Source organism: Siniperca chuatsi, linkage group LG4 (assembly GCF_020085105.1).
Source record: "Siniperca chuatsi isolate FFG_IHB_CAS linkage group LG4, ASM2008510v1, whole genome shotgun sequence".
Taxonomy (NCBI): domain Eukaryota; kingdom Metazoa; phylum Chordata; class Actinopteri; order Centrarchiformes; family Sinipercidae; genus Siniperca; species Siniperca chuatsi.
This window is the reverse complement of record NC_058045.1, coordinates 13,926,334-13,944,803: the sequence shown is the minus strand read 5'-3', so window position 1 is coordinate 13,944,803 and position 18,470 is coordinate 13,926,334. Positions and strand designations below refer to the sequence as shown.

General features: G+C 45.1%; 1 protein-coding gene across 1 annotated transcript; it reads right to left on the bottom strand.

The window, feature by feature from the left end:
• Window positions 1-1,027: 1,027 nt before the first annotated feature.
• Window positions 1,028-18,470, bottom strand: LOC122875513 (zinc finger homeobox protein 3-like). The gene is given in 12 exon segments (XM_044194742.1): window positions 1,028-4,082; window positions 4,206-4,868; window positions 5,004-9,640; window positions 9,643-9,771; window positions 9,931-10,036; window positions 11,558-11,668; window positions 11,891-12,027; window positions 12,154-12,261; window positions 12,922-13,135; window positions 13,296-13,828; window positions 13,933-15,607; window positions 18,044-18,470. Coding segments are annotated over 11 exon segments (8,394 nt in total). The 5' UTR covers window positions 15,572-15,607; window positions 18,044-18,470; the 3' UTR covers window positions 1,028-3,965.

Here is an 18,470-nt window from a genome sequence, read left to right as displayed (position 1 = left end):
CAATGACATTACACCCCCCCAGCCCCAGCCCAACCCCCTACTCTACCCTACTACCCCCAGCGACACATATACACCAGCAGGCAATAATTTCACGCCATCCCTCAAAGCCCCCCCTCCACCCCCTCTGCACACACACTCGTACCCCTTTTTGCCGCAACCCCACCAGCTGCACAGTACTCATTTGATTAAGAGGGGGAGGACAGGGAGAAGGAGAAATGGTGGGGGATCACTTTATCAGGATGACTTTCTAAGATGGCTATCATCAGCTACGAAGCTATCTCAAGCCCTCTTCTGTGCTTACTTTGCTATTGTCCCCCCATGTATATGTTTATCTGTTCCCTGCAACCCCAATCAGAACTGTTTCACAGATTTGTTTCCTCTGTTGTCGTATTTATGTGTAATGGTGAAACAAATGGCTTGCTGCTGGAGAACAAGCAGATACCAGTTTGTACTTGAGAATCTAAATGATCAATTCTGAATTCTTGTATTGTAGTTTTTCCTCTCTGGCAAGTTGTCTCATCAACCACTGAAAAGTTTTACACAAAAAAAGAAGAAAATAATAAAATCTGCTCTACCAACCTACGCTGTGGTCTTTGAAATGTTGTATATGAAAATCTGTGTGTCCTAAATGTGCTGTAGTGTGCAATTTTCCTCCCCTCTCTCCCAGAGTCGTAAAACACATTATCATCAGCAGCAGCAGCAGAAGCAGCAGTGTAATTCATCCGAGGTCGTTAATATTCATCATATCATTTAGTCACAAAGGAAACTCATCTGGCTGAATGTCACAGATGTAATTAATGAAGTGACCCCAGAGGTCATGGCTCCATTCACCAAACGCCTTCCACACACTGCTGTGTTTTACACACACACACACAGTTGCACATCAAAAGCCTTCCAGCCAGACACACATCACCACCTAACATACAACCTGGAATATGAAACACATATAACAGGCAGACACCCTTGCATACCACAACATTCACAAAATGGCTTCTCTCAGTTAGACCAAAGGGATGAGACCAGAGCATGCACCAAAGCAGACTTTATTTAGCTCAGTGGAGTATGGGAAGGGGAAAGGAAGAGAAACACACACCAATAGGGGAGAAGTGGGGGAGGGAGAGTATAGAGACACACTAAACCACTGGAGCAGGACATAAGGACAGGTGCACATCACAGGTATCTTTTTGGTCATCACTATGGCAACAACATATCCAGAAAAAAATGAAAAGAATAGTTTTTCCTACAGTAAAGATAATAGAGTCCCTTCACCATAGAGGACCCCAATATGTACATCTTACAGTCACTAAGATAAAGAGAATACGAGATAAATGAAATTTAAAATAATCAGTATACAAAAAACTGCCTTTGTGGTATTTGGAATGCACATTTCTGTACAGAAGAAAGCTCATTGGTATTGTCGTAAACATTGGTTAGTTTAAGAACAAAACATGACAGAGTTAGTCAGTCCACATCCTTTGGAAAGTTGGCTGTGATGTCAGTCTGAGTTCAGCAAAGCAGTTTTAGCCGGACAAATGAACTAGAGACATTGTAACACAGAAAGACTGACACCATACCAGTGGAAGGTTTTGGGCTGAACTCCTTCAAATAGCTATGCAGTATCTCCACAAGTATTGAGAAGCTAATGCCCCAAGCAGGTTTTTCTGAAAGTGGAAGCTTGAAAAAATATTTCTGGTATTACGAAAGCCATTTTTATCTTCTAAGTAGGGGTAATTAATTGGATACTGAAAAACAAACCTGATGGAATTGAGCCCCACATATCCATTTGTTTTCAACAGAATAACAGAGGAGCAGTTTATCAACAGCATCACAGGTATCATTACAGTTTGTAGTCATTAAAGCCTAGTGGTAAAGCAATCAGAGCATGCATCTTTCTACAGTATCATTAGAAACTACAGTACATTAGCAGCAAACTGGACATCCTTAAGGGCTGAAGTTCAACACTATGGTAAAAAAGAAAGAAAAATAAACTGCAACATTTCTCAAGAGAAGTAAAACTCTTTAACCGCTATATTACAGACTGCCATGGCTCTAGTTTGGGGTTTTGGTTACAGTCTCCAGTGTGCTTATGAGAGGCAGAAAACAGTAGCTTAGATATAGGGACTCCTTCCTTCTTTAAAAACAGCAATACATCGTCAAGTAAACAGTAGCGCTTATTTTTGTAGGTCATATGGTTAAAGTATTATCACGTCTTTGGATTTTTGTCTTAAAGCATTAATTATTGTTTAGCTATTATTGTTATATTATCATTATTACAGTTAGAATAAGGACTGGTTGCAAATGAACAGAGGAAGAAAGGTAGAGAGAAAATAGGAAAGTAGGTAGGGAAGGAGAAAGAGGGAAAATAAATTAAGTGTACAAAAATAACATCAATAACATCCGAAGTTTTTCTCAGCTTTGCGCAGTAGCTCCCTGTCTGTAAGTGGAAAAGGGAGCTATGTCTCAATCATCCAATGAAGCCTTGAGTCAACCATACAAAAGCTAAATACTGTACATTTACCCCTCACACTATTAAACACTTTTGTTTCAATAAGGTTTTTGTAACAATCTATTACTCAGAGGTGAAAAGCTCAGATCTTTGAAATACAGAGATGGTTTTGTATATATCTTTTAATACTTAATCCAAGGTTAAACCATGCCTCTTCTGTTTTAAAAACAGAAAAGTACAGTATTAAGATCACATCTGAAATGGAGCCATGTTGAGCTGTCGACCTGAGCATAGAAAGCTTTACATTAATCACATAACATTGGTCAGCCATTGGTATATTCAAATAGAACGGAAAGGCAGTAAGTCACCTTGCCTGAACATATCAAAGCTGTCATAATCTTTTCACAATCATGACACTATTATATTGAAGCAAGACAGTTTATCTCAATCCATAAGATTTATATTAAGAAACTATTACTAAACACACACAATGTAAATTTGAGTTTGGTTAAAGTTTTCATATACAGTTTAATGGTTGAGTGCTATAAAAAATAGTTTGCCCCTTTCAGGACAAACTGGCCTTTACGTTCTGTGCTATTTGGGCTGTTATCCACTAAAGGAACATAGAAAGTGTACATGTACAACAGAAGACTCATCATTGGCTTGTGGAGGGTGAAGCTGCATTCTAGCACAGTATCAGTCTATTGGTACTCGGCTTACCTATGCCAGCTGCAGCTCTCACCCATTCACCGTACAGACGTCAGCTCTGCAGTTTGTTATTGAAAACAAACATGTTGAAACTAAATCCACAGACATTTAAAATTTTGGTTACGAGCTTTGGAATCTGAGTCAGTCTTTACAAAAGCTCTTTGCGAATACCGCCGTCTATTTCAAGGATATTTTTCAGTTGTTTTTTTTTTCATCATCTTATTCTTCCACAGTTAACTGCTTTGTTTTTCTTCAAGTTTATCTTTTGGAACTCTCTATTTACACTAAAATCTCTTTGACAATTTCTTTCCCAGCCTTTTATAGACTGGCACTACATGCTACACAGCTAGTCATCTAGCACTGTCTGGTGGAGGGCCCACTGTGAGTCTGTCATGCAGACTGAGAGGTAGACTGCAGGTCTAGCTGGGCAGTGAGGTCACATACTTGGAGAATGCTCTTTGGCCTCTGTGGCATCTGGTTGGTTTTATCAAGGTGGTGTTTGGTTGTAGTAAGGTGTGTGGCGGAAAGGGGGAGGAGCTCTTTTCAACAAGAAAGGACAGACCAGGAAAGAGTTTAAGAACAATATGAAAAGAGGAAAGCTGTGGTAGAGAGGACTTGGTTTGGGCTCTCTGCTACTTTCAGTTGAGAGAGTTTCTCTTTGGGCCACTGTGGCTCTGCATCTTTGGGGTGTTCAGGTTACAGGTTTGGCAGCAAAGTGGGCAGGGTATATGTTTAGAGGTCAACAGCAGGTACAGGAGGGGTTTTGGGGAGAATGTAGTAGAAGGAAGCAAGGGGGCCGTAGTCTGCCTCTCTAAGCTCTGTCTCTCTCCCCTGCCCCTGCAGACATCTCGGCCTGCTCCCTCTCTGCAGAGTCAGAGCTCAGGCTCCTGGCCCTCTTCTCCTTGGCTCTGGCATTCTGGAACCACACCTGCAAAAAAGATTGGTATGAATAATTATTAGCTATTACCCTTAAAAGACTTCCTGTAATTATCGTTTTTAAATAAATGTAGATCAAACTGCATTTTATTATTTATGAATTTGAAACAATTACCTGCACCACGCGGTGAGGCAGTCCCAACTCCTGGCCCAGTGCCTCACACTCACGTCGTTTGGGGGTACGATGGCTCCTGTAGAAGTCTCTGAGCTGGAGTACCTGGAAGTGGCTCATCTGTGTCCTTTGGCGCTGCTGCTGATGGTGGTGCTGCTGCAAAGTTTGTGTCTCACCCCAATCTGAGCTTGGACCCCCAGATCCCTCAGGACTAGGAGACCCTTGGTCAGCCATGTTGGAACCCTCCTCACATGGGTACTCATCATCTTCCTCATAGTCATCTTCCTCCTCTGGGTTGTTCAGATCAGTGGTTGAAGACAAAGAGGTCACAGTTGGCTTCACAATTGACTCTTTGTTGCTGATGACATAGCCATGGTTTAGGATATGGTTTGAGGAGAGAGATGGGCCTGGTCTGTCCATGACAGATGACGTAGGCATCCCAATCTGCCCATTGGATCCATTACTCATCGATAAGTTGTAGCCTGCTCTTTCAGCCTCCGCCCAGTGGCGTGACCTCATATGGGCATCCAGAGCACTCTTAACCTTAAAGAGAGCCCTGCAGAATGGGCAACGCAGGTGGTTGAAACCCAAGCTAAAACTGGATCCTGGCCCCATTGACCGGAACTGTCCTTTTCTCTCTCTGGCTCGTGTATTCTGAAACCAGACCTGTGAAGGAAAGACCAGTATGTTTTGAAATTCGAAAATACATAAAAGCATTAAGTCATTTTCTATGTCTTGCTTTCTGTCCCTCTCTCTCAAAATCATTCACACATATTCAAACACAACAAACATCCATAGTACCTGAATCACACGTCTTGAGAGGCCTACATCGCGTGCAATGCTTTCCAGGACTCCTCTGGTGGGGTTAGAGTCTAAGCTGTAGCGCTGATACAACACTTCAAGCTGTTCTGGGGTGATGGTGGTTCTCTGACGCTTATCCCTTCGGTGCTCCTCCTCAACCTCTCTCCCGCCCCTTTGGCCTTCAAAACTGGTCTCTGACATGAGCTTTGAACTCTGCTTCATGGGTGTCAAGGAACTTTGAGAGAGGCTGGTGAGGGTGTTACTCAAGTGATCAGATAGTGTGTTTTTAATTTGTATGCTGTTTAAGTGTGAAATCATGGGATGTGTGGGATTAGAGTGCATTTGGGACATAGCGCTGGAAAGCATTTGACTGGCCATCAGGGTGTGGTTGGGGTGGAGCATCATGTAAGGCATGGTTCGGTCTGTGAAGCCAGAGTGGAGAAATTGGACCTGGGACTGAGCTGCCAGGAGGTGCCTGGTCTGATGCTCCTGCCACAGCTGGAATGATGGCAAGGACACTGGACAGAGACTGCACTGGAACTGAGCTTGGGTTTGGGGTTGGAGCTGGCTTTTTGGCTGGGTTTCAGTGGATAGGCCAGAGGTGGAATCTGGCAGCAGAGTGTGGCTTGTTTCAGACTCTGAAGCAGCAGGGATGCTGGGTGATGCATCAGCAGGCTTTTCAACAGCTTGATCAGAAGGAGGGCTGTGCCTATGCCCCTGGCTGGAATAAGTCGTGGACAGGATGGTGGGTACTGTTTTTTGTGAAATGGAGGAAGAGTGAGGCTGAGGTCTTTCTGGAGTACTTTCTGGCTGCAGATTAAGCTCAGGTTGTGGAGAGGACCCTGTTTTCATGGCCTGAACAATTTCCTTACGCTGGATGTCAGCATCTGAAATTCCGTTTTTAGTTTGAACAAGAGCTGGGCTCTTGTTAGCCTGAGAAGAGACTGTTCTATCTTCTTGTTTTCTAGTAACAGGTGTTAGTTCACCTTTGGCTGTTGGATGCTCACTTTCTGTGTAGTGAGAGTAAGAATCAAGAGCAGGTGAGTCTGGGTGGGTGTAATACTCATAAGTTAGATCCATGGAGTTTTCATTCTGAGAGTCATCTTGTCCTTCATCCCCACAGCTGTTATCCTCGTTATCATCATCATTCTTGTAGCAGCCATTTCTCTGTCTGTGAATGTTATCAAGCTGGTTCTTCCCCACTAATCCATCGTCTGTCCCCCGGTCTTGATTTTTGCGGGCTCTCTGTCTAGCATTTTGGAACCATACAACAATAACTCTGTTAGGGAGAGACAACAGAGCAGACAACCTGTCATATTCTTCCTCTCTGGGGTAGGGAGTGGCCTCAAACACCCCCTGCAGGGTCTCCAGCTGTTGCTCTGTGAAGCGGGTTCGGGAAGAGCGTCGGCCCCTATGGGGCTCTCCTCTCTGGAGGTCTGTTGTCCGGGGATGTGGGGAGGTGTTGGCTGGAAGGCCCGGGGACAGTGTACATGGGGAAAGTGTCAGAGGCTGGTTTTGTGCTACTTCCTCTCTGGACTCCTCCAGGACTATGGTTGGGGGGTTATTAAAATTGTAAGGGGAATCCTTATCTCGCTGGCGCTCCTTAAATAGGGTGTTACGGAACCAGTGTTTGATGACTTTATGAGGCAGACCAGACAGAGCAGACATCTTGTTGATATCTTCATCACTGGGGAGGCTGTTAATATCAAAGTGTTTTCTCAGAACAGTCAGTTGCTCCTCAGTTATTCGTGTTCGGGTTCTCCTACCCTGTTGCTCAAGTATTGTTGGGCTGACTTGGGGTTGCTGTCCTGTTTGGATGGGGCTGGGTTGGGATGGTTGACCCAGCAGCGCAGGATTAAGCTGTGGAGGCTGACCTTGCAAAGCTGGACTAAGCTGTGGCTGTTGCCCTAGCAGTGCTGGGTTGAGTTGAGACTGGTAGAGTTTTGCCAACTCAGGATTCACACTTGAGTCCAACCAGGGTTGGGGCTGGAGAGTCACAGACTGCATCATAACTGGAGAGAGGAGAGGCAGCTCCATGGGAAAAGGAATGGGGGGTAGGTTAAGTTTAGGTAAAGGCAGTGGGGGTATAGAAAGCTGGGGCAAGGGAAGAGGAAGCATAGGTATTTTAGGTAAGGAAAGCGGTATGGACTTAGCTGGGGATGTGGTTTGAGAAGTAGCTGTAGCAGATGTGCTTGGGATGGGTGCCTCTTGTTGTGGAAATTCTTGAAGTTGAGAAGGAAATGGAGGAGAAGAAGGTGCAGGGGTAGTTGGTGTTAGGTCTGTAGCTGGAGTGCATGTTTTGGTTATGGGGTCTAAAACTGAGGGTACAGGTGAGGGTGCAAGGGTTTTAACTTGAGGCTTAACTGGTTCCAGTGGTTCTGATTCTGAGGATGGGGCTGGGGTTGCAGCATGAGTGCAAGCAGTTGAATTCTCCACAGATTTAGGCTGTGTGAGGGGGTACATCTGGTCATACTGCAGCCTGTATTCTCTGGAAAATCTCTCTAGTGCAGCAGTGGGAAACACCATCCTGTGAATGTACTCCCGGTGGCTTTTTAAAATCAAGGTATCTGAAAAAAACTTGCCACAGTCTCTGCACTTTTCTCCCGTTCCACAGCATCCTTTCTCGTTGTTTGCTGATTCCTCATGTTTGTTCTGCTTTTCTTGTGGCACGCTTTCTATCTCTCCATTGCCTTCTACTCCTTTGTTATCCTTGTTACAGCCTTCCATCTTTCCATCCTGTAGTCGACTAAATTCATCTCTTTCCTCCTCTGAGCACATCTCCATCTTGTTTATATCAGAGCACTCTTGTTTATCTGGTATCATATAAGTTGATATCTGCTGCTGGTGTCTGTGTCTACTTTGTATATATTGCAGTGCTAACTCATAGCCATAACTTTGCAGCAAGGCTCTAAGAGGCTCCCCATTCACAGCAGCATAGGGCACTCTGGGAGGAGGACACTGCAATCCAAGAAGATTAAATGAGGAGGAATCTGTTTCCTCCTTCTGACTCTTATTTTTAACAGTAAGAACAGGTATTTCTTCTTTTTCTTCCTCAAGACTAGAATTGCGGTGTTCTCTTTCTGTCTGGTTGATGGAGGATCCACTGCAGCCTTCTTCAACCACGGCTTCACACTGCACATGATCCTTTGGTTGGCCAACAGCTGAGCTTGAATTTTGTCTCTGGGTTTGTTTCTCATCTATTTGGGGTTGGGACTCCCTTTTAGCTTCTGCCTTAACATGTTCTTTTGGGATGGAGTTTGCAGATACTAACTGACTAAGTTCTGGGCTCTTAACAGCTAACTCTGGGTTAAGCTTCATGTCTCCTGACAAGTAAAAGGGAAGAAGAAGTTGCTGCTGCAGAGAGAGCAAGTTGTCTGGTGCCAGGGGGAAGTGTTTTTTAAGGAGATTCTCTGGCCCCAGGGGAAGGTGCTGTATCATTTGGGACTGGAGCAGAGCTGTGTGTTGTTGTAACTGAGCTTGGGCCTGTGCCTGAGCCTGGGCTAATTGCTGCTGTTGTATTAGCATTAGCTGGTTTCTTGATGCTAGAAGCTCTGCCACTCTCTTTTTAGCCTGTTGGCTGTCAGTTGGGTTAGAGACGGTTGGCTGGGTCTCGGCTGCTAAGCTCAGACCTAATAGCGAAGAGGTTGAAGAGCTTACTACGTCTGGCCTCTTGGTGGAAGGCAAACTCTTGGATGTTTCTTCTCTGGTGGTAGCAGCCTGAGTAGCAGTAGTGGGGACTGACACTGGAGCAGCTACACTAGATGCTGGGGTCTGTGGAGCTGAGTTCTGGGCAGCACGAGCTCTAGTCTGATGAAGGACAGAGCGAAGATGTATGTCCAGTGTGGAGCTCTGGCTATAGCCCACGCCACACAATCGACAGCGGTAGGGCCTTGGATCTGGGCCACGGGGAGACTCGGGGGCAGCAACACCTGTGCCAGAGTCCTGCAGGGCTCGTCTGGCCCGGTGGAGATGTGATACAGAGTTATAATGGACCAGAAGAATGGTTTTCTGGGTAAAAGATTCAGAGCATATGGTGCATTTATAAGGCCTTGTTGGATCCAGATAGCGGTCCATTGTGGGGTTGGAGCTCTTTTTGGCAAGAGAGCTGGAACTAAGTTCTGATATGATCTCTTCATGTGGCCCTTTTTCTGGCTCTGTTAAATCCTCCTCATCTCCATCAACTTCACCAACCATGTCCTTCTCTTTAATTTTAAATTCTTCTTTTTGTTCCTCCTTTCCCTCCATGCCAAATGCTTCTTCCTCTATCTCTTCATCCTCACCTTCTCCTGCTTCTTGGCCTACTTGAGGTGATAAACTAAAATCTTGTTGAACTAAACTCTTATTATGATCCATGTATTGCGCAGTATGAGGCGGTAAGAGTGTATTCTGCCCCTGTGTGTTCTCTAGCTGTGAGTGTGTGTTCTGCATGTGTCTTTGCAGGGCCTCCTGACTGCGGCATTGTCTAGAGCAGAGGGGGCACTCTGTCGCCGCCCTCATGGCATGGTACTGCCAGTGCAGCTGGAGCTTCTCCTGAGTGGGGAACGCCAGGCTGCACCTGCTGCAACGGAACCGGTAACCATGGCGATCAGAAAGGGAGGGGGTCGCTGGATGGGGAGGGGGCGGGGAGGAAGGGGGATCTGAGATGGGGACTGAGGAGCCAGTCTGCCATTGGAAGGGTGAGTGGTGTTGTCTTCTAGGGGTGGGGTGAGTAGAGCTGTGACATCTTTGGGTGCGGCTACATCTCCCTCAGTGTTCTCCACTGAAATGCCTGCAAAATGCATAAAAATAGTAATTTAAAATTATTTTAATGACATTAGGCCAACAAGACAATGTGTTTTGAACAAATGATCATGACATGGTTTGGTATTTATGATTCTTTAATTAATATCTAAATTGTGGTCAGTTTTATTGTGCATTTTATACCAACCTTTGTTATTCTTGGTGTTTTTATTTTTATGAGTATCATCTGTGCACAACTCTGTCTGTGGTTCCATCTGCACCTGAGGCTGCGGTTGTTCCATGGATGGTGCGACCTGGAAGAAAAAAACGATCTGTGACGGCCTGTCAGTTTGGGTCTTTCTTGGTTTTATTGCCAGTTACACTAAGTGTTGTTTTACCAATTCAGACTAAAAGAAATATGGGATATTACCATATTTTCTTAATCCGACATTATGAATAAAACATGTGTAATTGTACAGCATTGTAATAGCAAGCAAATATCAAGATGTAGAAACCGAGAGTGCCTGCACACCCTGTCCTAATATCATAAAACATTAAAGTGTGAATGTGTAAGTGTATCGTTACATCTTGCACCTGCCTGCACAGCAATACAGACAGCAAGGCACATCAATTTGGTAATAAGTGTATATGGTTGAGATATGTGGGTCTGCCCTTCAGCTCCAATGACACCCTCCAACATGCCCCAAGGGTTTAATAAAACTTTACTGAGCTGAATAATGAATTTATTTAAAATCATTCTTCATATAGAAAACCTCCATCTCCACAGCTTCAAGCACTGAGAGCAAATACTATATCTATGTGAACAGCTAGCTACCCTAAGGAAAGGATGGACAGCTAAAGATGAGATTTACATGACAAGAGTTTTCTCTGCGTAACAGCTTCATAAGATAGAAATAGAAGAACAACCGCACACACACACACACATATACACACTGCAGAGAAAACTGAAGGTCAGGCTTAATCTAGAGAGCGTAATTGGAAAGCAAGGTACATAATGGCCATCATCACCTCAGTCTGAATTAATGAACCTCAATTACTATCAGAGAGAGTGAGGGAGGGGTAGGAGGGGGAGAAGGGAGGACGATGGAGGGGGGGTAAGGGTAAGGGGTGTAGAATATGAAAAAGAGAGGGAGCAGGGAGAGTGAGGGAGGAAGTATGGGGAAATGAACAAAAAAAAACTGCTTTGGAGAGAGAGTAAGGGAGGGGTAACGCATAAGAAATCGAGAGAGAGCTTGGGAGAGACTGAAAGGGAGGGGCAAGGACAGAGATTACTGAATAGGAATGATAGGAGTAGCTGGAGGGGGGAGAAAGGGACAGCAGAGGGGAGAAAGGGTGAAAAGCAGTCAGTCAAGTGGAGGCGAAGAGCGCAAGAGACAAAGGCCACTTAGCATACAGGCCAGGGAGATGGAGGATGGTGATGTGGATAGATGACCAGTCTTTGTTAGTTGGAGAGACACAGTAAAAAGCATGGGGGCCCCTTTTTAGCTTCACTGCACTTCTGGTAATAGAGGGCTACTTAAACATGCATTATAGAAAGACTGGCTTTTCCCTCACTTACTCAGTCAAACCCTTGCTCTTCCACTCTAAAAGACGCTCATACACATACACACAGAATGCACGGCTGTATCAAAGATGATAGCGGGGAGCTACTTAAACATGCATTAAAAAAAGCGCTGCCTTTCTCTCTGGTGCCTTCTTAATGGAATTGTCTCCCTACATTTCACTCTCCCCCATCCCCCATCGCTTTGCCTTCTCATTTTCTTTTGCTTCCTGACGAACGCAAATACAACAAATACACACTTGCATACACTTACTGTGCTGATGAGCTTGTCTACACAGTCCTGCGCCACACTGTGCACATGTGTGAGATGCTGTTGAAGGTGTGTGTATGGGAGTTTAACCTGGCACAAAGGGCACTGGACAGTCTAAAAGAGTGGAGAGAAAAGAAGAGAAGAGAGAGAAGTGAGAAAAATAGTTATTAAAGTGAATTAGAAGGCTGCAAGATAACATAGATGTGCATGGGTTTGTGGGATTACACACGCAACTGCCAGGTCTTCTAATCTAAAACTGAATTTATTGTGTCCATTGTTACATTTTATATTCACATGGACATAATTAAATTATTAAAATGTATGTCAACTGCTCACCTGCTGGTTCTCATTTTGCTGGTGTATTCTGGGGCGTTTGGTTGAGATGGAGTTTTCCATTTCCTCGCATCCAGAGGATGGACGCTTAACTGGGGGCAATGACTCCCTCTTTTCTCTTTCCTCCACCTTAGTTTCTTCTTCAAGTAAAAATGTATATGAACTTGTAAATAGATTGATATTTACTACGTATGTAATATATTATCATACATCATTTGAGTTAACTATAATATGTTGTAGAATGTGTTGAATTGACGCAGCCATACCTGTCTCCTCAGGAATCTGCTTTGCCCCCAAGTTACATGTGTCTTTGGTTGTGTCCAAAGGACCAGTGGTGGTCTCACTGGAAGTTTCCATATCTTCACTGAGGTCTCCTGGGAGGGGACAAGACAAATAATTATGTTACACAAACATTGTGCTTCATACAATATGTTCTCACAGACTATCAGGTTAATTGTAGTTTATATTATTTTCTAGATAGCATCCTTCAAAAAGACCAATGTCTTTGGACCACACTTCATTCTTCTTGCTTGCCTCCATACACTATTGATCAAGTATTGATTCTCCATTAGATTCTCCTCAGAGGTGGAGTAGAGGTAATATGGACTTACAACACATCAGTTCACCTCGATAAGTCTTAATCCGCCCATAGACAAATCACAGGATACACTTAATTCACAACTGAAGTGTTGAACTACTCATTTTACGTGTTGTGCCAGCAGTTCACACTCCAGACAATGTAAATTCAGTGTTTTATCTTGAACAGACTGCAGACTGGTGAATCCACCTCCCCCATTCTTGTCCAGGGGATTTGTATTGGTCCACTGATTAGCAGGTGCTAGTTAGCTGTTGACAGGGGTTATTGGGGATATAACAAGGATCTGTATCGACTAATCAATTTACTTGATCAATATCTCAGCAACAGCCAGTACTAATTTTCTCACTCTTTTCATCTTAATCCCCTGTCTGCTCTCTGATGTCAGGAAGCACATGCAACATGAAATCAAATACACCCACACAGTTCATTTTCTCACCTGTGTCACCATCAGGGCTTTTCCTGATGGTAAAAATGGCTGCCAGCTCCTCTCCGCCCATTGGCTGCAGCTGTAGTAGCCCTTCCCTCTGCTGATGGGTTGGGGTTTGACTGTGTTTCAGAACTTGGAGTTTAGAAGAGGAGGAGTGGTTGCATAGGAGACAATGGAACAGCCACGAACCTCCATCAACCTCACCATCATACTGCTGCAGGAACTAAAAATAATGGAGGTAGAAAGAAGAGAAACAAGAAAATTATGATTGGACAACAGTTTATAAATCTAGTCTGATTATTATGAATTGCAAAATACATTTTTGTTTCAAATGCTGCTCGCAGGTCCTAAGACAAAGGGGTTATTATTGAGAGCCTACTGACTCTGTAAACCCGGACGCTGGCCTTGTGGTGTGAACTGAGGGAATGTCCCCGTAGCTTCTCCAAACTGCTGGTCACGTAGTCACACAGGTTGCACCTCAGCTGGACAGAGTTGCCCTTAGCAATAAGGGCGGCCCCCTCCTGACCCCTTTCTCCACCCTCCTGGAGGTGAGCAGCAAGCTGGTACCGGGTGCGGTGTCTGTCAGTCTGGCAGTGCAAGGAGAAGTTAGCCCTCAGCGGGGTGGTGTAGCCACACAGCCTGCAGTGGCAGCCACCAGCGAGCAGGGAGCACCACTCAGATTGGGGAAGAGAGCGAGGGGCGTTCAAGTGCTGCTCCACAGACGCTAAGCTGTCGGACGAAAAGCAGGAGCAGACAAGGCATTGAAACACGCCCTGGGAGAGGGGTCCAGTGGGGGACAGAGATGGGGCTGGAGGGGGGGAGGGAGAGGGGGAGGGAGAAGGAGTCAGTGTAGACCCAAGGGTGACTGGCTGTTCTGCAACTTGTTGACTGGTTAGTCGCAAGGAGAGCTCAGCGCCTAAAACACAGAGAGAAACCCTGTAAGAATTCACAATTTTTTCAAACTTTTATGTTGGATTACTGCGAGAGATGTGATGTATTAAGATGTGATATATTACTCACCTGTGTTTTGAAGGTGTTTAAGCTGCGGGGCAAGGCTCCTGCAGTGAGACAGATAATAACCTCTCTGGAGCCGTAGCATGTTATGTGTGTGTTTCTCACTGGTGGTGTGTATGCGCAGGTTGCGGGCAATGCTGGTCTCATAGTCGCACACATCACACCGCCACCGCTTACCATGAGAGTTAGAGTGTGCAGGTGGTGTGAGCTTGGTGGGCTGGGTAGCAGGTGTGGGAATAGAGAGTGGGAGCTTGTATGCAGGCTCATCCACTGCGTGACCATTGGAGGAGCTGCTATTGTTGGTAGTGTGAGAAGTGTGCATATGACCATTTGAGTGTCCCCCATTTTGAACATTATTAAGGTGTTTATCCGACTGCATGTGTATGCTGAGGTTGCCTTTCGATGAGGTAGCATAGTCACACACCTCACAGCGGTAGGGCTTGTAGCCACAGGCGTAGGTTTCACCACGGGCCAAGCGAGGATGGGGTTTCCCCGAACTGCAATATACACACACACCTTGTGTCGCACCGCCACACACACACTTTCCCCCAGAGGCGCCACACACACACTGGCCTCCCGTCTCCGGATGTTTCTCTTTCATGTGGACTTGCAGTGTATGCTGAGACTTATAGTGCCAGTTACACTTGGGGCATTTCAGCGTCTTGCAGGAATTACGTGAGTGCATTATGGTCATGTGACTAGTCAGTGAATTAGGAGAGAGGTCTTGGTTGAGGTTTTGAAGGACAGCTTCTTTCTGTTCTCCTTCTTTGTCTCTCTCATCATCCACCTCTGTGTCTAGCTGGCTGTCATTTGGTTCTGGAGCTTTGGCACCATCTCCATTGGAAATGGAAGAGTGAGGAACCCCTGCCGGCCCATCAACCTCAGCAGGTGTACTGGCAGGCTCTGTACCTGCCAGTGGAAAAGCCAGAATAGACTGCTGGGATTTAAAGCTCTGAGGAAACCCAGAAATCCAGCCCTGATCTCCCTTAATGTCTTTTACCTCTGTCTCGCTCAGCAGGGCAGAAGAGGAGGACGGACAAATGAAGTGCTTTGGAGAGGTGGAAAGAAAAGGGGAGGGCTTTGGAGAGGCGGCTATTTTGCTGTCGAGTGTGCCACTGGCCTTTGCAGTGCTGGAAGAAGAGCTGTGCTGGCTCTGTTGAGGTAATAAAGAACATTTGGATTTGGTTTGGCTTTGGTTTGAGATGGCCTCCTCCTCTTCCTTCTCCTCCTCTCCGCCTCTGCTGCTAAGGGCTGCTGGGAGGCCCCCTGCAACTGACGCCTCTCCCACATGTACATGCACCTCCCCTTCTTCCTTCCTTTGCCCTGACAAATATCCCTCCCCGAAGTCTTCCTTCATCCCCTGCTTTTGACACGCTCCATTCTCCTGTGAATGTCGGCCTCCTTCTTTATGCTCACCTCCCTGGGTGTCTTCTCTAGCCTGGGACCCCTCTGCACCCTCCTCCTCCTGCTGAGGCAGGGTCAGGGGCTCTTTGGCAGGGGCCATGGCTGAGGTATGAGAGGATGACCCCTGCTCAGGAATGACCGCCAGGGTCAGGAGAGGAAGAGATAAAGCCTTGGGACTGAGGTCAGCATCTCTCTCCTCTCCTCCCCCTCCATCCCCTCCTCCTCCCTCACCGCTGTCCATACCAGAGGCTACAGCTGCCACGCATTACTACCCCACCTGTATGTTTCAGATATAGAGAAAGAGAAGAAGAGAGCAGGACAGACAGACAGGAGAAAAATGAAGGGAAAAAGAGGAGAAAATGAAATACATGAGTCATGTAAATAATATTGCATAACAGTGGAGGTCATTGATTACAGTCCCTGGATAGCATCTGTTCAATACAGCCTTCACAGTGCACAATACAGAGGCTGGTTACGCAGGGGTTAGCGTTAGCCCTTAATGGGAAAATCAATAGCATGAGCGTTAAACTAGGTAGAGGAATGCGGGTAAAGGCTATGCAGGAGGTCTGTAATATTCCTCAGGGGATAGGATTAAATAAAGAACTGAACGCTTCTGAGCTAAAGGGCTTCCACTAAATTGCCACACTTAGATAAAAGAGGATAAAACAACAGTTTTTAAAGCCATCGTATCAGTCTCTGTATCTTTTGCTGTGCATTAGTACAGATATATTATGTGAGGAAACAGGATCTCTGTTTAGCACGAGCCATTATATAGTGCAAACACAGGACACAATATAATAAACACCTGTATAATCTTTTAGTCCAAAATACAAAAAATACTTGTGTGACGCTTATACAATTTTTGTTGAGATTTCACACAGGTGTTTATTAAAATCTGTGGCAATCTTTGAAGCAATCGTTTGTGGTGTTGCAGTGCAGTGTATTATATTTTGACCTCACCTCATTGTATGTGTATAATATTGTGTCCACCCCCTGCACACTACAAACACACTCTTACACATAAACACTAAAGCAATGATGTACATTACAATAATGAATTTCTTTTTGTAACTGAAACTTTATGTACCATGCATTTATAGTCAATTATGGTGTGTTTAAAAAAAAAAACATTTTACAGCAAAGTTTAAAAATCTGCATATTTTAAGACTGCATTTCCTTGGCTTTTGAAATGATTTGGTTTTAATGAAATAGCAAAGGGCTATGGCATTTTATCATACATGAATGACCAAAAACATTCAGGATAATCCTTAACATTTCCAAAAATTGAGAAAAGAGGTTTCACAAAGATTCTGAATCACCAGCACAATAATGCATCACTACAGAGACTCCCCCTGTTTCTGACTGACAGATGGATGCCAGATGAGACAGATACATCTCTCTTACTCTGTGTGTGTCCCACAATCTCATTACTGACCTTTTTTAATCAAGGAGAGACTTTAATGTACCCTTTCACCTTCTCCTTCAACCAACCAACCAACCAACCAACCCCCTCCTCCTCTTCCTTAAACACTCTCTCTCCCTCTCTACTGTAGCCACCCCCTCTCTCCTCTCTGCACCTTAAAGATATATGGCTCATATCGGCACTCTGATAGTGCTTTAATGTACTGTGTTTATGTCACAGGCCACAGACCCTTGCCCACTGCAGCTGTCCACTGTCCTGCCGGATAGTGCTGAAGGGCTGAGCCTGCCTGCCAGCAGCTGAGAACAGTCTCTAATCTGATAAAGATTTTCATTTACACTGCAATCAATAACCTGGGTCTATCGGCAATGTAACTATTTATACAAACATTCCGGGCTCTCTATCGATCACAAGTGCGGGAAACCATCATTTAACAACCTGTGTGTACATCCTGTTGTGCACTGCAAACTGATTCTGATAATATCAATTAAGCACACACATAAACACCTGAAATGTAACATGCATATTAGAAATTGTTTGAAATTGTTAATATACAAGATATATTTGTTATTAGATATGTATACTACAGATTTAGCAAAATAAAATGATGTCCAAATAGCCAACAAAAAGTGTGTTCCCTGAATCTCTATCTTAGGCTGGGTGTGTGTGTGTGTGTGTGTGTGTGTGTGTGTGTGTGTGTGTGTGTGTGTGTGTGTGTGTTAAGAATAGAGAGAAAGGAGAGACAGGGGTGTGAGGGGGAAAGAGAAAGAGACAGAGAGAAGAGTTGTGTGGCTACAAGAAAATGCATTTTGTTTGTCATTATAGGACCTGGACAAATACAGCTGGACATGGACAAATACAGTTTTGAACGCAAATGCTTTGCGTGAGGACCCAGTGGACCACATAGCCTACAGCCTACACCAGTCTGAAGGTAATGGCACTGATCTGTTTTTGCATTATTCTGGGACCATACAAGCGGGGCTCTTTGAGAATACCGGACGGGCAGCGACTTGAAGTTCACTCCCCGTCTCTGAATGTGTTGTCAAGCCACTGATCAACATTCAGCCTCCAGACTACTCTCAGCCTTTGTTTACAGTGGACCGCACCGTACCACACTCCGATTCAGCTAAACCAAGAGTGATCGCGTTCAGTAACCAGTAACAGGTGACTCAGTGCACAAGCAGATCAACAAAAGCTTGATTTGTGCGAATTTACAGGCTACACTGACCAAACACCCCCTCCTCCGGGTTGCTTCCTAGTCCCTATAATATCGTAAACAAATGGTAGACTTACATTTCTGCAGCGGCTCTGGTACAAAGCTCCGTACGCTGAATGTGTAGTAGTCCAGAAAACAATCGTATAGAGAGCCCACTCATTCCTTATGAATGATCCTCTGCGATTTTACGGAGCCAGGAGGAAAAAATGGGGAGAGGGAGAGAGAGCAGCGGGGTCCAAGTTGTTACCAAACAACAGTGTAATTAAAGCTACATATACGCTGTAGTAAACAGAAGATGGGGGACGGAGGGGTTTGTGCGAGCTCCAGAGGTAGAATGAGTTCTGATCACTGTGGGGGGAAAACACTTGGCTCTTTATTCCTGCTAATTAGTTTCCTTCAAAAAATGGCTGAGATTACGCCCAGTGCGCATGTGCGTAATTGCGCAGACACCGCTAATTAGCCCGTTTGGATCAATAGGATTCCGCGAGAGAGAGAGAGAGAGAG